At 38.8% G+C, this 16952-nt stretch overlaps 1 protein-coding gene across 2 annotated transcripts in view; it reads right to left on the bottom strand.

Moving 5' to 3' along the window:
- Positions 1-16952, bottom strand: part of casq1b (calsequestrin 1b) — a 43625-nt gene that overhangs the window by 14823 nt on the left and 11850 nt on the right. Inside the window, exon 2 of one of the 2 annotated variants that reach the window (XM_041779727.1) lies at positions 186-218. The exons of the other annotated variant lie outside the window; for it this stretch is intronic. Coding sequence (XP_041635661.1) covers positions 186-218 — 33 coding nt within the window. The remainder of the gene's footprint in view (positions 1-185; positions 219-16952) is intronic. 2 annotated transcript variants of the gene reach the window in all.

Genomic DNA, 16952 nt, shown 5'->3' with positions numbered 1-16952 from the left:
AGCCAAAGCCGCTTTGAAAGCAGTTCAGTCTCCACTGGTCTGATGTCGCTTCGTTTAAATTCATCTCTTTTTAAACCAAACTGCAGTCAAGGAGTGGAGAACAATCAGCAGGTACCGCAGCAGCAGGAGGGTCTTTGTTTTTCACAGCCGAGCTTTACAGACACAAAAGGCAGACCTTAACATACCTGAAAGATATGTGCTGCTTGAGCTGTTGTCAACTGCAAGAAGAGGTAACGCTTTAGGGCAAAGCACAATAGTCACAGCCTCCAGGTTTACAACAAATGGGAGGGGCCTTCACAGGAGACAAAATAAGTCCAAACTTTAAACACTGATGATGAACATGGATGATTGAAGCCAAATACACACAGGAATATCTGTAACACTCAATTTTAAGCCCCATATTTCATTTATCTATGAATGATTATTCACATGTAAGTGAATAAAAACTCTATATCGGGCGTTTAATCTTTATCTAATGTCATATACTGGTGACATGATCATGATATTGGGACTGAAAGCAAAGGTATTACCAGACAATCATTACCCATTGACCCCATGTTAAATGTGCTAAATAGAAACGCCTAATTTACCTGTATTCAAATCATTTAACTTAAAAGAATTTACATTTTAAAAGCATATTGACAATTAAGACTGTCTTACTGAAATATCCTTTCTTAGTTTATTCCCATGCCCTCCTTTTTACAGTGCTGTGAAAAAGTATTTTTCCCCTTCCTTAAATGTTTCAGATCCTCAAAAATGTTAATATTTAACAAAGATAACTCAATTAAACCAAACATGTAAGTAACGACCCCTGTAAAGAAATTCAAGGACAGATTAGAAATCAAATTTATTGAGATTTGTGAGTCTGGAAAGGTCACAAAGCCATTTCTGAGGCTTTGGGACTCCATTAAACTGCTGTGAGAGCCATTGTCCACAAACAGAGAAAACCCTGAACAGCAGTGAACCTTCCCAGGTGTGGCCGGCTCACCAAAATTACTTCAAGAGTGCATCAGTGACTCATCCAGGAGGTCATTAAGGAACCCAGAATAACATCTAAAAACCTGTAGGCCTCACTTGACTCAATTAAGGTCAGAGTTCATGAGTCAAATATAAAAAAAAGAATGGGTTTAAGTGGCATCCATGGGAGAGTTTCAAGGCTAAAACCACTGCTGACCAGAACTCAAAGACTCGTCTTACATTTGACTGAAAACATCCTGATGTTCCCCAGCACTCTTGGGAATATTCTGTTGACTGGAATCCGGCGTAAAAGTAACAGCACTTCATCAAAAGGAAGACAAAATAAGGAAAAATAAATGAATACTTGCAAAATAAAAGACAAAAATTGGTGAAAAAATGTAGGAGTGACAATTAAAATAAGTGAAAAAAATTGTGAAAACCAGTTAAAAAAGTGGCCAAAAGGGGTTTAATGTGGAAACGAATTGGCAAAATAGGGGGTGAAAAGTGTTTAAGAGTTGCAAAAAGCATTTGAATGTGCCAGAGGTAGCTTAAAGGAGGCAAAAATTAGATAGAGTAGCAAATATGAGTAAAGAAAGGAAGAAGGGGCAAGCTTAGAAGTAACAAAAATGGGTTAAAAAGGGCAAAATGGGCAGCTTTAGTAGTGAAAAAGTTGCAAAAATGCCTTAAAATTGGTTAAACGTGGAAACAAATTGGGCAAAATTAGTGGAAACAGTGGTGAAAAGAGGTTCAGAGTGGCAAAAATGGTTTAAAGCACCAAATATGGCTTTAAAGAGGCAAAAAGGGAATAAGCAGCAAATATGGGTTAAGAAAGGAAAAAGGGGCTAAAATGGGTGGAAAATGTGTGAAAACTGGTTAAAAAGTGGCAGTTGAAGTAATCTAGATAGGTTGTTTCAAAAGTTGCAAAAACTGGTTAAAAGTGGCAAAAATGAAATTATTAGCCAGGATACAACACCAATTCTACTGATCCAACACAAATGCATTGATATCATCAATAAATCACTACTGGGCCCATTCTCTGGGATTTTCAGGGGCCCTGCTGATTCTGTGGGTAGGTCTGTCTCTCTACCAGGAAATCCTGAAGGAGAATGTTCAGCCATGATTTCATGACCTCAAATTCAAGGGGAAAATACTTCTTCACTACCAACAGGGGTAACAGAAACATCTTGGGTGGGCTTTTTACACCCTGATTAAAGCCAAAGATGTAGTTTGGTTGGTAAATCTAAATGAGGAGGAATTACTGTAGCTTCAGAGACTAATTCCTACATCACATGAGGTCCTGAGGTAATGCTTGATGAGTGTGAATATGGCTTTATACAGGAAATAAGACAGTTCTTTCAGTCAGTGCCTAGTTGCAGATGAGTGCCGAATTATGTAAAAATATACAACCACATTGACAAAATAGTCACAAATGCAATTTAAGGATCATGCAACAATAACATACAATCAAGTTCGCTTTTCCTCTGCTTTAATCAAGAGCTAAATGAAAATGGAGCCTTGTTTTGTTGCATTTTCTACTCAACATAACCAATACATGAGCCTGAGTCAAGGTTTTTCCTTTCAAAGACATGAAACAACCATTCTGCAGCAGAGTTGATAGAAAGACAATTACTCTTAAGGCAGTGCCAACAATACAAAGCCAAAGTGATCTTACCAGTTTGAATTAAAAGTTCTAAACTTGGCCAAAACTAATTCCTTAAGCTCTCCCCAAATCCCTCCCCAAACATGGCAGGCATTGGTCATATCAGTAACATGGGGGTATTTTTAAGAGGTTGTTGGTGCTTGCAGTGGGATGGAAAGCAAAGCAGGGAGTTGTACAGCTATATAAGGACGGCTAAGAAAGCACGTTGAGAGCAGAAAAGAAGGAAAAGATCTGTTACATATAGAAACAGGCGTGGAGAGGGGAGAAGGGAAGGGCAGATGATGAATGGATGAAGACACATGGCACAGCCAGTTAACACGCTCAGTCAACATCTCCTGTTTCTGCTTTCTTCGTCTCTTCACTCCTGTGGTCATTTAAACACCTTTTGTAGCTCAGTTACGAGGCATCCCTTCACCGTTCCTCATCAACAGATGATTAACAAGATTCTCCTAATTCACAGACCACTTGCAGCAGAGCTCATGGATCAATATTTGGTCCTTTTCTAATTCCATCAGGCTATTTCATTCATCAACCAATCAGGACATTTAACCGTTATGCTGACGACACACTGTTATAGCTATCCAAATTCCACAACTTTGACAGTATATTTACACACTGTAGACATTTTTTAGAAGGTTGCTGCATATATTGGTGATTAAATACATTAATAACTCAATACTGGATGCCCAGAACTTGTACTTTTTGTTGTCCATTTTCTTAAAACATGTACCAGTATTATTTGATTTTGACTGGTGTCCATGTCCAAAAAATTTGGTTGATGGTTTCTCAGGGATATTTTAGTATCTTTAGCATCAGGTTGTATAAGGTACTTGATAATAGCAAATATATTATCCACAAGAGAGTTCAACTGTGTTGCCCCTAAAGGAAAGTGTACTGAGGGCAACCGGCAAAAAAGCTATACAGCGTTAAAAATGGGTCCAGTTGCTTCGTCTAATTTAGCTCATTTTAAACAGACCTACAATTCATGTTCGTCTAACCTCCTGAGATCTGAGCTTTAGTTTGGAGAGAATTTTTATTTCTTCATCTTATTTAGAATACATAGGACTTGGCAAGTTAAAACATTCGCTTTGTCTTTGGGAATTTTTCCTTCCCAAAATCCCCAAAATGTCAAAGAAATTACCTAAAATTTATGTAATTCTTAAACGTATTTTTTAAGTATTCCACAAAAAGTACGTCAAAATTTCTTTAAATAGTCCTAAAATCTTTCAGCAGAACTTTATCTTGAAGCCTAAAAATTCTTTTTAAAATGTTGCCAAAATTTCCATGCAAATTCCTGAACAATTTCAAGCAAAATTATTCAAATTACAAAGCAAATTCCTTTATTTTTTTGTTTTGCAAATTCTCAAAAATTCCCCAATACTTTCCCCAAAATTCTATGAAGAAAACGGAGACATCCAAACAAATTCCCTGATAATCCACAATCCAATTTTGGAAAATTTACAAAGAAATTACCCAAATACCCATAAAAATGTCCAAAAATTTCCAAGCAAATTGGTCTTCCAAAAGACTGTGTGCAAATAGTCCCAGCAGTTTGTGAATGATTTTTCTTAATGTGCAGTAGCAATGGATTAAGAGATTTCACCATTTACAGACATAAAATACTACATTCAAATACTGGTATCATTCTGGGGACCCAACATCAAAAATAACAAAATATCCCTTTAATGAGTGATAGATTTTATTTTGAAAAGAAACATGTTAGCATTCTCAATCATTTTTAAAGTTACAAACAGTTTAGCTATAGAACAAAATCAGAAGAAAGATAAAAGATAGTGTCCACAGGAGTCCTCAAACAGACTTTAACTGATATGCAGATGATGCACGGTTAAATCTATCAAATAAGATGGCAATGCTACAAAACCTGTATGTAAAAATCATGTTGCTGTTAAACTCTATATAAACAATACAACTTTAACCAATGCCTGGCCCTCTTGTTCCACACATTAAGCAAACTGCGATGAGTTTCATTCGTTTACTTGCATCAGGTGGCCAAACATCAGGATATGCAGAACAACATTACAGCATTTTTTGCCTCCCTGCAGTGGTTGTCCATTAATTTTAGAACCAAATTTTGACATTTTAGGCTGACATCCAGGGATTTCTCTTTCAAGTCACTATTCTAGAAGTCCCCATCATTGACTGGAAATATTCCCACTGACTCATTTCCTTGTTGGACCTGGATGTTGTTGTTAGCTTAATGCTAACACATCAAGTTTCCAGTTTCCAGTTAGCAGCAACACCATTTATCCTTTAACTTAAACTCTACCTGAAACTGTAAAGATAAATAGATAATTCCCTAAGGTAAGTGAAGCTGGGTTGGTTTAGTTGTGCTACTCAACACTTTCTCCTTCTTTTGTTATCAAATGGCAATTAGCTTCCATATATGCTAGCCACATGGCTATAGACGGGGCTATATGTTAGCCACGTCTTGTAGCACATTACAACTGACATGAAAAAAATCATTATGTGGACAATGTGAAGGTCGTCGACTAAAACTATGATAAAACTGTTCGTCTGCAGCCTTTTTTTTCCATGGCAAAAACTTGAGTAAGACTAACAAAAATAGATCTTTGATGACTAAAACTGACAAAAACAGATTTGTGATGACTAAAACTGACAAAAACTAAGTTTGTTTTTTGTCAAGATGACTAAAACTAGGCTAAAATGTAATTTAGTTTTCGCTGAACATTCAAAATCTGCATTATATCTGCACTGTGGGTAAATCTGTCAAAATGCAATGCATCTGTAGCTGTTCTGCCTCTCAGCTGTAGAAAGCAGGGACCCCAGGTTTGGCTGAGTGAAGAGAACACACTACCATGATTTGGTACCAGATTCAGGCAAGATAATAAATGCTTGGACTTAAAGTAAAGACTAAAATGTGAGGACTTTTTATGGCCTAAAACTAGACTAATGTTTTGAGTTTTTGTCAACTAAAACTAGACTAAAACTAAAAAGGGTAGACATGGATAAAATGGGACTAAAACTAAAGTGCATTTCATTTAAAGATTAAAAAATAAAGCTAAATTTAAAAATAGCTGCGAAAATTAACACTGTTGTGGAAATAAAGTTACCATGCCTACTTTGATTTCTTATGAATGAATTAAATATTTGAACATCATGACCCATACCCATCTAAAACCCAAATGAATTGGTAAACTTTTAACCCTTTGTTGTCCAGAAAGCTTTATTAAATCTACCAGGTTAGGCCTGCTGTATTTTGAGAGTCCCAGGTTAAGATGCAGGGTGATTCAGCAACAACTGTAATGGCTACAAAGATTTGGACTAGTCTCAGTTAGTATTTGATCTACTGACTTTTAAATAAAGTTGTAAAATTGGTGTTTCAAATACCTCCCCAAAATGAACATTTAGTTTGTTTTATGTTGTCTATAGAAAGCCCTTAGGTCTAATAGCTTGAAAAGTACTTTACGAATAGATCAGCACTATCATCAATATCACATTGTTCCCTCCTTGACCATGACCCATCCTTAAGTCCAAGTGCCTAAGGTCAAGTTCGATGTCAGCAGTACAATCACTTGGCACCATCTCCCAGGTGACATAACATGAGGGCAAAGTGCCATGGTGAGCTGTCAGAAAATGTTCTCTGGGTACCTGCTACACTTGGCTGTAGCACCCAATGATGAGTGAGGAGAGGGTGCTGGGTTTTCAGTGCAGGAGATGGGTCAAATTTCAATACAGCCAAACCTACACCTCTGTCAATCACCAGCATGGTGGCAGCAGGTCATGCCGTTTTTTTGCATTGCAAACACAGTATTGTATTTGTTGTCAATAGAACAGGTCAACGCAAGGACTAGCCAACTTTGAAGGCATATAATTCATTCCTTGGCCCCTATGGTCTGTGTTCTCTTCACATTCAGGTATTTTTTTTTTCTACAGAAAGTGCCAGAAAATAAGAGAGCTTCACAAGACATTTCATTTTTGAAAAAGCTTCTTGAACAAAAGAGGAAAATAACTGAAGTGTAACCACAGTAATTTGCATGTCATTCATCCATACACTCATCCAGCTCTCCAACCAGCCACCACCATTCTCTGTAATTTCTGTCCCTGCTGGACGCTTTTCTTCTTCATCCTAAGTGAGGGCTAATTGTACATGTTGGACTTTTCACAGTTCTGACAGATATAAATCAGTATGGCTTCAATCAAGCTGTATTGTCATGTGAAATGAAAATGTTGATTCTCTTAATTCTCCAAAAAATGCTGTTCCACCAGTGGCCACTTGAGGCTACTCCAAAAGTGAGTCAAACCCCATTTAGGCTCATTTTGAAATGCAAAACTTTGAATTTTATTTTTTACCCCCAAAAACTTGGTCACAATTCACCCTGCTCATCTAGGAAAACTGGTTGCACCTGTGATGGCTGCTCCCAGCAGAGAGAGGTTAGTGATCAGCAGGGCTGGGCGGTTACATAGGGAGCAGGTTGTTGCTCAGTTCAGTGTGCCAGTGAGCCAACACCATCATTTGGCTCTCTGAGTTTGAGTATAGAATGAAAGTTTGAGTGCCTGTGTGGGAAAGAGAATCAAACATTTTTGTTATTTTACCTACCACTAGATCCAGTGACGCCCAGCCGTTTTGTTTTGGTCTATCATTTTAATAGAATAGTGGGTGGCAGTGTGGAGCTATTATTCCCTACCATCTTTTAGAAATACATCCATCTTGTTGGATGGGTTCTATTGGGTCACGATGGCAGCAGGCAAAGTAAGTCAACCCAGATGTCCCTCTCCCCTACACTTCACATCTGGCGCTCCCAGGCCAGATTGGATATATAATCCCTCCAGTGAGTTCTGGGTTTGCCTCGGGGTCTCCTCCAGGTAGGATGTGCCCGGGAGACCTCCACAGGAAGACACCCCGGAGGCATCCCGATCAGATGCCTGAACCACTTCAACTGGTACCTTTCGACATGAAGGAGCAGCGGTTCTACTTCGAGATCCCTCCGGATGTCCCAGCTCCTCATCCTATCCCTAACGCTGAGTTCAGCAACCCTCCTAAGGAACCTAATTTTGACTATGTGTATCCGTGATCTCTTTCTTTCGGTCATTACCCAGAGTCATGACCATAGGTGAGGGTTGGGACGAAGATCGACCGGTAAATTGAAAGCTTTATCTTTCGGCTCAGCTCCCTCTTCACCAGGACGGTACAGTATAGCACCTGCAAAACTGCTGACGATGCACCAATCTGCCTGTCAATCTCACGGTGCATTCTACCCTCACTCGTGAACACGACCCCAAGATAGTTGAACTCCTTCATGTCAACTCTGTTTTGTTTGTTCATGCAGTTCATGTTAGTTTCCCCTTTAGTGATCTTGGTTATAAATTTGCAACTGTAAACCTCATTTTGCTACTTTTCATTTTACTCTAGAGCATTTATACATAACATTTATTTTTGTTGCTCTAATAAGAGTGACTATACATTAGTAAAATATGGTTATGACAGCTTGACTTTACGATGGATTGTGATTTTTCCAACCTCCATTGCCCCCCATTTAGCTGGGCCCTAGAAGGCTCTCCCCTTTATCCCCCCTTATAGGCGGCCCTGCCTGCAGACACTGTGATCCCATGTTTGGTGGTTATAAATTTTTGCACCTGAAACCAGTTTTATTTGGGACTGTATACCCAATGTTAGGCCTGAAAAAGGCAGACTAGTAACCAAAGAAAACAGTTACAGTAGCTACATCCATATGCAATTCTAGCTTTGATTAAAAATATTCTTCAGTGTCCACAAAAGTGCTTGGTATAAGCTTTATCCTATCTATCCATCCACTTGAATATCACCTTTTTAACTCTCTCTATACTCTGTGTGTGGCCCTCTCAGACCCTGACCCTGAGTCTTTATAAAAGCCTGAGTAAAACCATCAATGTAAAAGAACTGGTCGTGCTGTTCCCTTCTCTATCACTGATCTAGATCTAGATCTCCCACTGAGTTCTTGTACCGTTCTCATGTAGTCTTTGTATTCTTCTTAAACGAACAACTGAGCAGTTGATGAGTCACTCATTCGTTTACGTGCGTCACCTCATGATGTAAGTCACTCAGAGAGAACCCAAGGGAAAAGTTCGCACCAGCTGCAGAGACAGAACTCTCTTTACTGTCATTAATAATTACAGTGAAAATATTCAGAGCTGATGAAGAAAGTATGTACAGTGTAGATGCCACTGGTGTGCATGGTAAACTGATGACTAAGCATCTTGTGAGTTTGTCCACATTTATTCTGAATTAAGTTCCAATTTTTATGTTCGATTCTTCAGGCCTCAAAGTGCTTTCATCCCTTTGCAATGAAAGACTTTCCCTGCATTCACACCTATGATAATATCAATGATCTCCTATTATTATAACATTTAATGATGAAGAATATGCAATGTTCATTTAATCAGGCTTCCACATCTGGACACTGTAGTTTTACTCCATTCTTCTTTGCCAAATTGGTTGAGCTCTGTCAGGTTGTACGGGGAGCCACAAATTCTCTGTTGGACTGAGGTCTGGGCTTTGAAAATAAATCCTCTCTGAAGCTGTAGTTCTCTTGCAAACTGAGTAAGATTGTCATCTAGGATTTTCCTGTATTCTGCTGCATTCATTTTACCGTCAAGCCTTGAAGGGCTGCCAAAAAGCATCCCCACAGCATGATGCTGCCACCACCCTGCTTCAAAGTAGGGATGGCGTGTTAATGGTGGTGTGCGGTGTTTGGTGTCTTGTCAGAAAGCTCAATTTTGGTCTCATCAGAACAAACAACTTTCTTTCATTTGACCATGGAGTCTCCCACATGCCTTTTGGCGAACCCTCGCTGAGATATAATGAGTTTTTTCAACAGTCTCCCATCTCTACAGAAGAGAAGTAGGGTGACTGATTTTTTTTTTCTTGACTTGTGGGAAAAAAAGTCAGAATTCTGAGATTAAAGTCAGAAATGTACAATTCTGTCCCTGAATAAACTTCTAGGAGGGCCTGAGGGTTAAACAGGTTCATCAATTCAGAACAACATGTAAACCACTGAAATGGGCAGAGCTGGTCTGCACCTGTCATAGCCTGGTTCTGGAAGCAAAATTACCATTCATTTTCTCCATAGCAGATTTGACCATGGGCCACATTATCAGAAATATCCAAGTCATAGTTACGACAAGCTAACTGGGTGTGAAACAATGGTATATGCTCCCATAGAAGACAAAAGTTCTGAAGTTATCGTTCTATTTTAAAGAAAAAATAGTTTATTTGGGATCTCTGCCAAAAAATACGAAAATATCCACAATCCCAGAGTGTCATAGAAATGTCTGTGATTAGTGCAGGGGCGTCCAAACTTTTTCATTGAAATATATAAGAATAGTGGGGCCACTTTCATATGCCTCACCTCAAGAATATTACCATTATAAACCAGTCTAATTTACATTACTTTATTCTTAGTGATTGAGTGTGCTCACATGGCTAGTTATTGGTTGACAAGGACATTTAAGGATTTTGGGGAGGCCAGTCAGATGTCAGGGGGACCTGGTTAGCCCTGGCTACACACCTGGAACACTACTGGTGCTGCTGTTTAGTGGGGTAATTAATGAGGGTGTCATAAATCAAGGTAACATTATTACTTTGGTTGCCAATATGTTTACCATTTACAGTGTTGTCTTAGTGAAGTCAAAAATTGATGAAAACTGATAAATTCTTCCTGTCAAAATGTTTGTTTACAGAATTAGCATGGTAGCTAAAACTAAGAAGTGCTGAAACTAAGAAGTACAATACAGTCAGGGAACAGTTTGCTGTTGTATGTGGGCCATGTTTCATTTTATATTTAAAAATTTGCTATGGGACGCGGGACGCATTTGGTCCCCCAGCCATAGTTTGGACACTCCTGCACTAGTGAAACCATGGAAATGTTTGCTGCTGTTGACTATGCTACATGCTGCCATATGAAGTGATGAATACTTAAATATCAGCCTCAAAAATGGGCCAAGATGATAATCAGACAAATGTGGGACAAAAATCTAAATTTGTGACAAGAATAAAAATTGCAAACATTATGGGGAACATATAACATTTCAAAACTGAAAAATGTTAAGTGAAAAAGTTTCTCCAAAAATGCTACAGTCCTCAAAAAGAGGTTAATTTGAATTACCATCTATTTCCCTATCTCTAATTTCCGCCTGAGCCTGCTGCTCCACTAAATTAAGTGTTGAAATCTGTAAAACTGAGCAGGATTAAAAGGTTTTCATAGCAGCAGTATTTCCCGTCTTCCTGTAGGAGCCGTCCTGGGATCTGTGCAAAATTAGAAGTTCAGGCAGCTTTTCCCCCCAGCCAGATTTTGAATTAGTAATGGCTGCTGTAACACATCAGGACGTTCTACAGCAGGCTGTTACATAACACTGCGCCGGGGTGGTCATGAAAGATTCAGATACTATATTGTATAAAACATACACTCTGCTTTTCCACAACCGAGCGTATATCTGCACCGCTCAGTCAAGGCTCCTGCACAGAAATGAGACATTTACAGTACCGTGAATTCAACACAAATCATCCTCTTTACTTTAAACATGGAGTTTACAAGTCTCTTTTCTCTGAGCACAACATGCTTTCATGGGAGACATGATGAAATGCTTGGAAAGCTTTCAGAGATCTCACAGGCACACGAGCTGACTCACGACATAGTGAGGGCAGAAGTGTCTGGAACCATCTGTGACTTACTCACTGTGAGAGCAAGAAGGAGCTCTACAAACATGTCACATATCAGTCTCTGATAGCAAAGTCCCTCATGTTTGCTCGACTAGTTTCTGGGACCAGTCAGCTACACATTACACTGTCTTAAAACCAGTCTGACTCTAGGACAGTTACAACTGATTAACCGCATAATCCTTCGAACATTCACAAACTCACTGAATCGGCCAGATCACACGCTGGCTGTCTGTATAAGATCTCACAACTCTTGTTTAATCAAACCTGGTTTCAGAGGGAAAGAACATCCGGAGGATGATCTACGTACGCCACTAGCTGTCCTGGCACATGGCTACTATAATGTCATCAGCTAGAGTGGATGGTGAAAGTGCCTGCACTGACATTAAGCTTAATCAAAGTGGATAATCATGCACAAGGTGTAGTTGGGAGCTATACAGGTGACAGAAAAAAAATCTGTAAAAAACTACACAAAAAGTCGCCAGTAAATGAGTTAATGTTTTAAACCAGTGGTTTTTGACTGGTCTACCCTCAGGACCCACTACTTCCTTAATAAGCATTCGTGACCCAAATTTCTGAGTTATTTTTTCAAATTATTTAAAGTAACGTAGGTAAGGTTGGAGTACAAAATGTGACAACCAGGGCTGGAGCCAGGCAGAGCCCAAAAAAAACAACGATCCAGGGGGCTGTTTCCACAGAACTTTTTTTTCGCTTTTCAGGCAGTTGCAAGTTAACCTGGCATGCTAGATGGATAACCTTTGATATACAGCGTTTGGGAAAGGGCAGAGCCTTTAAAAAAAAACTCAGAGGGTGATTGGATGAACATTCTGTCTGTCACATCTTTACGGGCCAATCAGAGCAACAAAACACATGACGTCGTCGCCACTACCGAGGTGCTCGTGTGCAGCTTATAAACTCCATGTAGAACTGCATAACGTGAACCATGTCAGTACACGACTTTTGTTGTTTTTTAAAGGAAACAACTCACTGCTGTTTTTTGTTCTTCTTTTAACGAAGAAATGTTGTCAAGTTCTGATAAAACTGGAGCTTTAGCAGCATCCACGCAAATCTCTTCCGCCATAACAGCACTTTTGGGTCCCGACCTACCAGTTGAGACCTGCTGATTTTTTGCACTTCTGTTACAAATGAGACGTTGCTATGGAAAATGCTTTGCTTTACATTTTATAAAATGATCTGCAGTCTTCCAAAGCCAAGATTTCAAGCTTTGTTAACTTTCTTGGTAAAAATGTGCTCTACACTGATTACAGCAGGTAATTTGTAAACATCAGTTAATCAATCACTGGCATCCAGTGAGTAACATGTCCATACATGACATACATAATTATTTTAATGTCTTAATTGTATAGCGTTTAATAGTTTCCGCCCATTTTTTTGGCAGCTCTGGTTTCGGAAGTAAAATTCACCTTTCATATCCCCCTTAGACATTTTCAAAAATCCTTATTTGAATTCATGAACCAAACTAAACAGCCACATAAATACTCATGACTTTAAAACATTGGATTTGGCACAAAACAGGTAAACAAATATGGAGAATAAAAAAGCACACAGGACTGTGTACATATTTCTTTACAAGGATGAATGAAATACATATCCCACAATCCACTGAGATCTTTTTTTAAAATTAAAGTAAACCAAAAGATCGGTAAACAAAAGGAACACATATTTCAATTTTTAGTGATTAATAACATCAAAAACTCACATATTAATATGTAAGTCCTTTCTTTCTGGATTCCCCCCTTAAGGCCCCCTTGGTGACTCCCCTGGAGGGTCAGGACTCCAGCTTTGAAAAACGCTGCTTATGCGTAATAAGAATGTAAGACATAGTTTTAGCCAAACAAAACCCCTGTATGAATCTTTCATGTGGCAGCTTGATCCCATACGCATCATGGACATTTTCCTCCTATAAATAAGTGATAGATGAAGTCATTCCCTGATATGGATAGAGGAGGAAAGAGAGGCAAACAGCTTGCTGCTGAGAGTACAGTCATCAGCTGCTGGGTAGAGTACCAGTGGTGATAAAGCCATCAGATGTTTTCATCCAAACACAAGCCAAAGTGCTCTGTAGAGGCTGCTTTTGAAAATTCACATCACTATTCATCAGCAGGAGAAAGGAGCTTGCCTCCACTTTGACTTCTTTTTTTTAAAAAAGCATAAACATTATTTCAATTCATGCAGCACCGAAACACTGAAGAGATGATTCATGCCTGGGACAAAAATCCTCAAGAGGTTCAGTTTATCGAGTTTATTCTTTACAAAACACCTCTCTGAAAGAGGAAAAGACCACAGAATCATAGAAACATGTTGAGCTGTGAAAGGGCCAGATTTTTAAACTGTTATGATTCTAGTTCAGACAAAGGCCTCGGACAGCTGTGTTTCCCCACGCAATTTTTCCACTTTTATTTTCCACTTTTCATATTTTTGCATAATTTGGACTCATTTTTTCTTCTTTTGTACCCACTTTACACCTATTATGCCAAATTATAACTCGTTTCATCACTTTTTTCCAGTTGTAACACATTTTGGCCACTTGAGATTCAATTTTTGTCAATTTTAAACCTTTTCCACCCCTTTTTTTTCTGCCTGTTTTCGCAACGTTGCACTTATTGTTGCCTCTGTTGACCTATAATTGCCACTATTAACTCCTCTTTTACCACTTTTTATGCCCATTTTAACCACATTTTACTGTTTGTTATGCCTATTGTTGCCAGTTTAACCCATTTCTGCCAGTTTAAACCACTTATTCCCACTTTATATCCCATTTTATCAAATTTTCACCTATTTTTGCCTCTCTAACCCCATTTATGCCACTTTTAAATCCCCTTTTACCATTTTGTATACCCGTTTTTGCCACTTTAACCCAATTTTGCCAATTTCAACTACATTTCAATATTCAGTTTGCCCATTTTTGCCAGTTTAACCAATTTCTGCTGATTTTTCTGCCTCAGTTAACCCATTTTTGTCAGTTTAAACCAGTGGTTCTCAACCTTGGGGTATGGACCCCTTTTGGGGTCATGAGACACTGAGAGGGGGTCTCCAGATGCCCTAAAAAAAAAAACAAAAAAAAAAAAAACAAGAATGGTTTTTAAATTACACTGTTGCCACTTTACACCAAATTTTGTCACATTTCTTACCCCTTCTCATCTTTTTTTCCCACCAACTTTATCACATTTTTGCCATTTAACCCCTATTTTGGTCAGTTTTAAACTCTTTCCACCACTTTTCTACTGCCTGTTTTTGCCACTTCTAAACAAATTCTTGCCAAATAAGCTTAATGTTGTCTCTGTTGACCCATTATTGCCCCATATAAACCCTTTTTACACCCAATTTTTCCCTTTTTAACCACATTTCACCATTTGATATGCCAAATTTTGGTAGTTTAACCAATTTCTGCCGATATCTGCCTTTTTTTTCTTTCTCAGCTAACCCTTTTTTGCCAGTTTATATCAATTCTCCATCCCATTTCATCAAAATTTCCACACATTTTTGCTAATTTAAAGCCTTTTCAGCCACATTTTAACTCCCTTTTATCATTATTTATGCCAGTTTTGACCACTTTAACCCATTTTTTGCCATTTTTATCAAATTTTTGCCACTACTAACCCATTCCTGCTACTTTTAAAATCCAACTTCCCCACCTTTTCACCATTTTTTTTGCTATTATTAACCCATTTTAGCAATTTTTAAACCATTTTCATTCCTTTCATTTTTAAGAAGGCTTTTTACAACACACGAATAAATAAAGATATTTGTTTTTTCTAAAAGAGTGCTTATCATTCAGGTTAGATTTGAAATATGGATATCACAGCTTCACTTTCCAATGGACCATGATTTTGCTGACCTCCATGGGCCTCAGAAAGCTCTTCCATGAATTCCCCCTATGGGCGGCCTTGTCCGCACATGACTATTCTTAAAGGTGCATGGCTGTGTTAAACCACCTTCAGGTACAGTGGGGGTCCCCAGATTGAGAACCACTGCTCTATACAACAATCAGACAATGAATGCCAGGGGTGGGCCAAGAGGAGGGCTGGGGTTTTGTTTGACAGAGACCTTGTTCCTCCAAACCCTAAAAAGTTTGGAGAAAAACCCTCAGAGTTATTGATCTTGGCCTTTGACTTCCAAAATCAACTGATTCCTTCTAATTGTTCCTGAGATATCACATTGACAAGAATGGCCAAAATGTACGTACGAATGTACGAGTGTACCGTTGAGAAAGCAAACCCTGCAGTGACTCATCACTGGAGTGAAGGCATGAATAAAGATGATAGAAAAACCACTGTGGATTGCTTCATTCTGATCTAATCAAACTTTGAAAATCCTTGATGATAGTACACTCTTAGAAAATACTGTTTCAACAGTTGAGACTCTAAAAATCCCCATGAACAATACTCTTTCAACAGTCCTCTAACAGCAGGTGGTAATTAAGAAAATAGAGGAACTAGATTTCTGTGCTGGCCTTCAAAATGGTTTCTCCACACGTTGACACTGATGAGAGGTCTTTGGAGAGTTACATCAAGGACACTTAATCCAAACATAAATCCTGTCACTTTTAATTATATCGCATCTGACAAATGAGTTCTTAATTTAGCGTCACTCTCACACTCTTAATTAGGGGTCGAGATGTGGCACGAGAAAGGTAAGAGGAGATCTATTAAAAGGTGGTGGTATCGTTATCACACGCTTGATATGAGGGTCATTAAATATTCATTTTTGACAGCTGAGTAAGCTGGAATTCTGAGCCTGTGGAAAAGATGCTGGACCGTATTGGAGTTGATCTTGGAAAAGATGCTTGATGCTAAAATATCTCATGTGGGGTTCATCAGGTGAGAGAGCCATGGGGATGTACCCTCTTGGCCCCGGCCTAGTCCAAGATAAGTTGTGGTAATGTGATCTAGCCCTGCTTATGCATTCTGGAAGTGGGGTGCCAATGTTTGTCGCTTGAAAGCAGAGTTGATCGTAGTTATCTGGCTGCCTGTCAGGGTCACAGGATGTAGCATGGAATAAATGTGCTCAAAGTAAACACCTACTGACCAGCGCCCAATAGTTCAAAGGTAATCTAGTCAAGGTCAAGTGTGGTTTACTACAAGGCTTAAAAAGAATGTGTTCAATCTAGTGGTGATATGTTAGGTTATTACCTCCCTATGGTATTTAAAACATGATTAAGGGGTTAAAACATGACAGGATGCTCTCTAATGGGGCCCACCAGTGGGCAGTATTCAATAGAGCAGTGGTTCTCAACCCTATTGGAGGTCATGAGACACTGTGAGGGGGCTGCCTTCCAAAAAAAAATCAAAGAACACTTTTAAATGATGTAAAAATCTATATTTTACCAATTTGTATAAGTTGCCTAAAAATACTTAAATGCATAAAAAACATGATCATAGAACTAATCTTTAAAATGTATGGCACTGTTCTACTTTGCCTCAACTACCTTCAGCTACAGTGGGGGTCCTCAGTCTCAGCCATCTTCATTTTCGAGGTCCTAGTTCGAGAATCCCTGTGATAGAGTGCCTTTTAAAATACATTCCAGTGGAGAAAACTTAATTAAGTCAACAAAGGATGCCCTTCCAGTGCACAAAACATATCAATGTCCCCTAAAAAATGCCCCTTCAGTCAACAAAATAAGGTAAAGTACCCTCTATG

This window comes from Cheilinus undulatus, linkage group 22 (genome assembly GCF_018320785.1).
Source record: "Cheilinus undulatus linkage group 22, ASM1832078v1, whole genome shotgun sequence".
NCBI lineage: Eukaryota > Metazoa > Chordata > Actinopteri > Labriformes > Labridae > Cheilinus > Cheilinus undulatus.
This window is presented reverse-complemented; position numbering and strand designations above follow the sequence as displayed.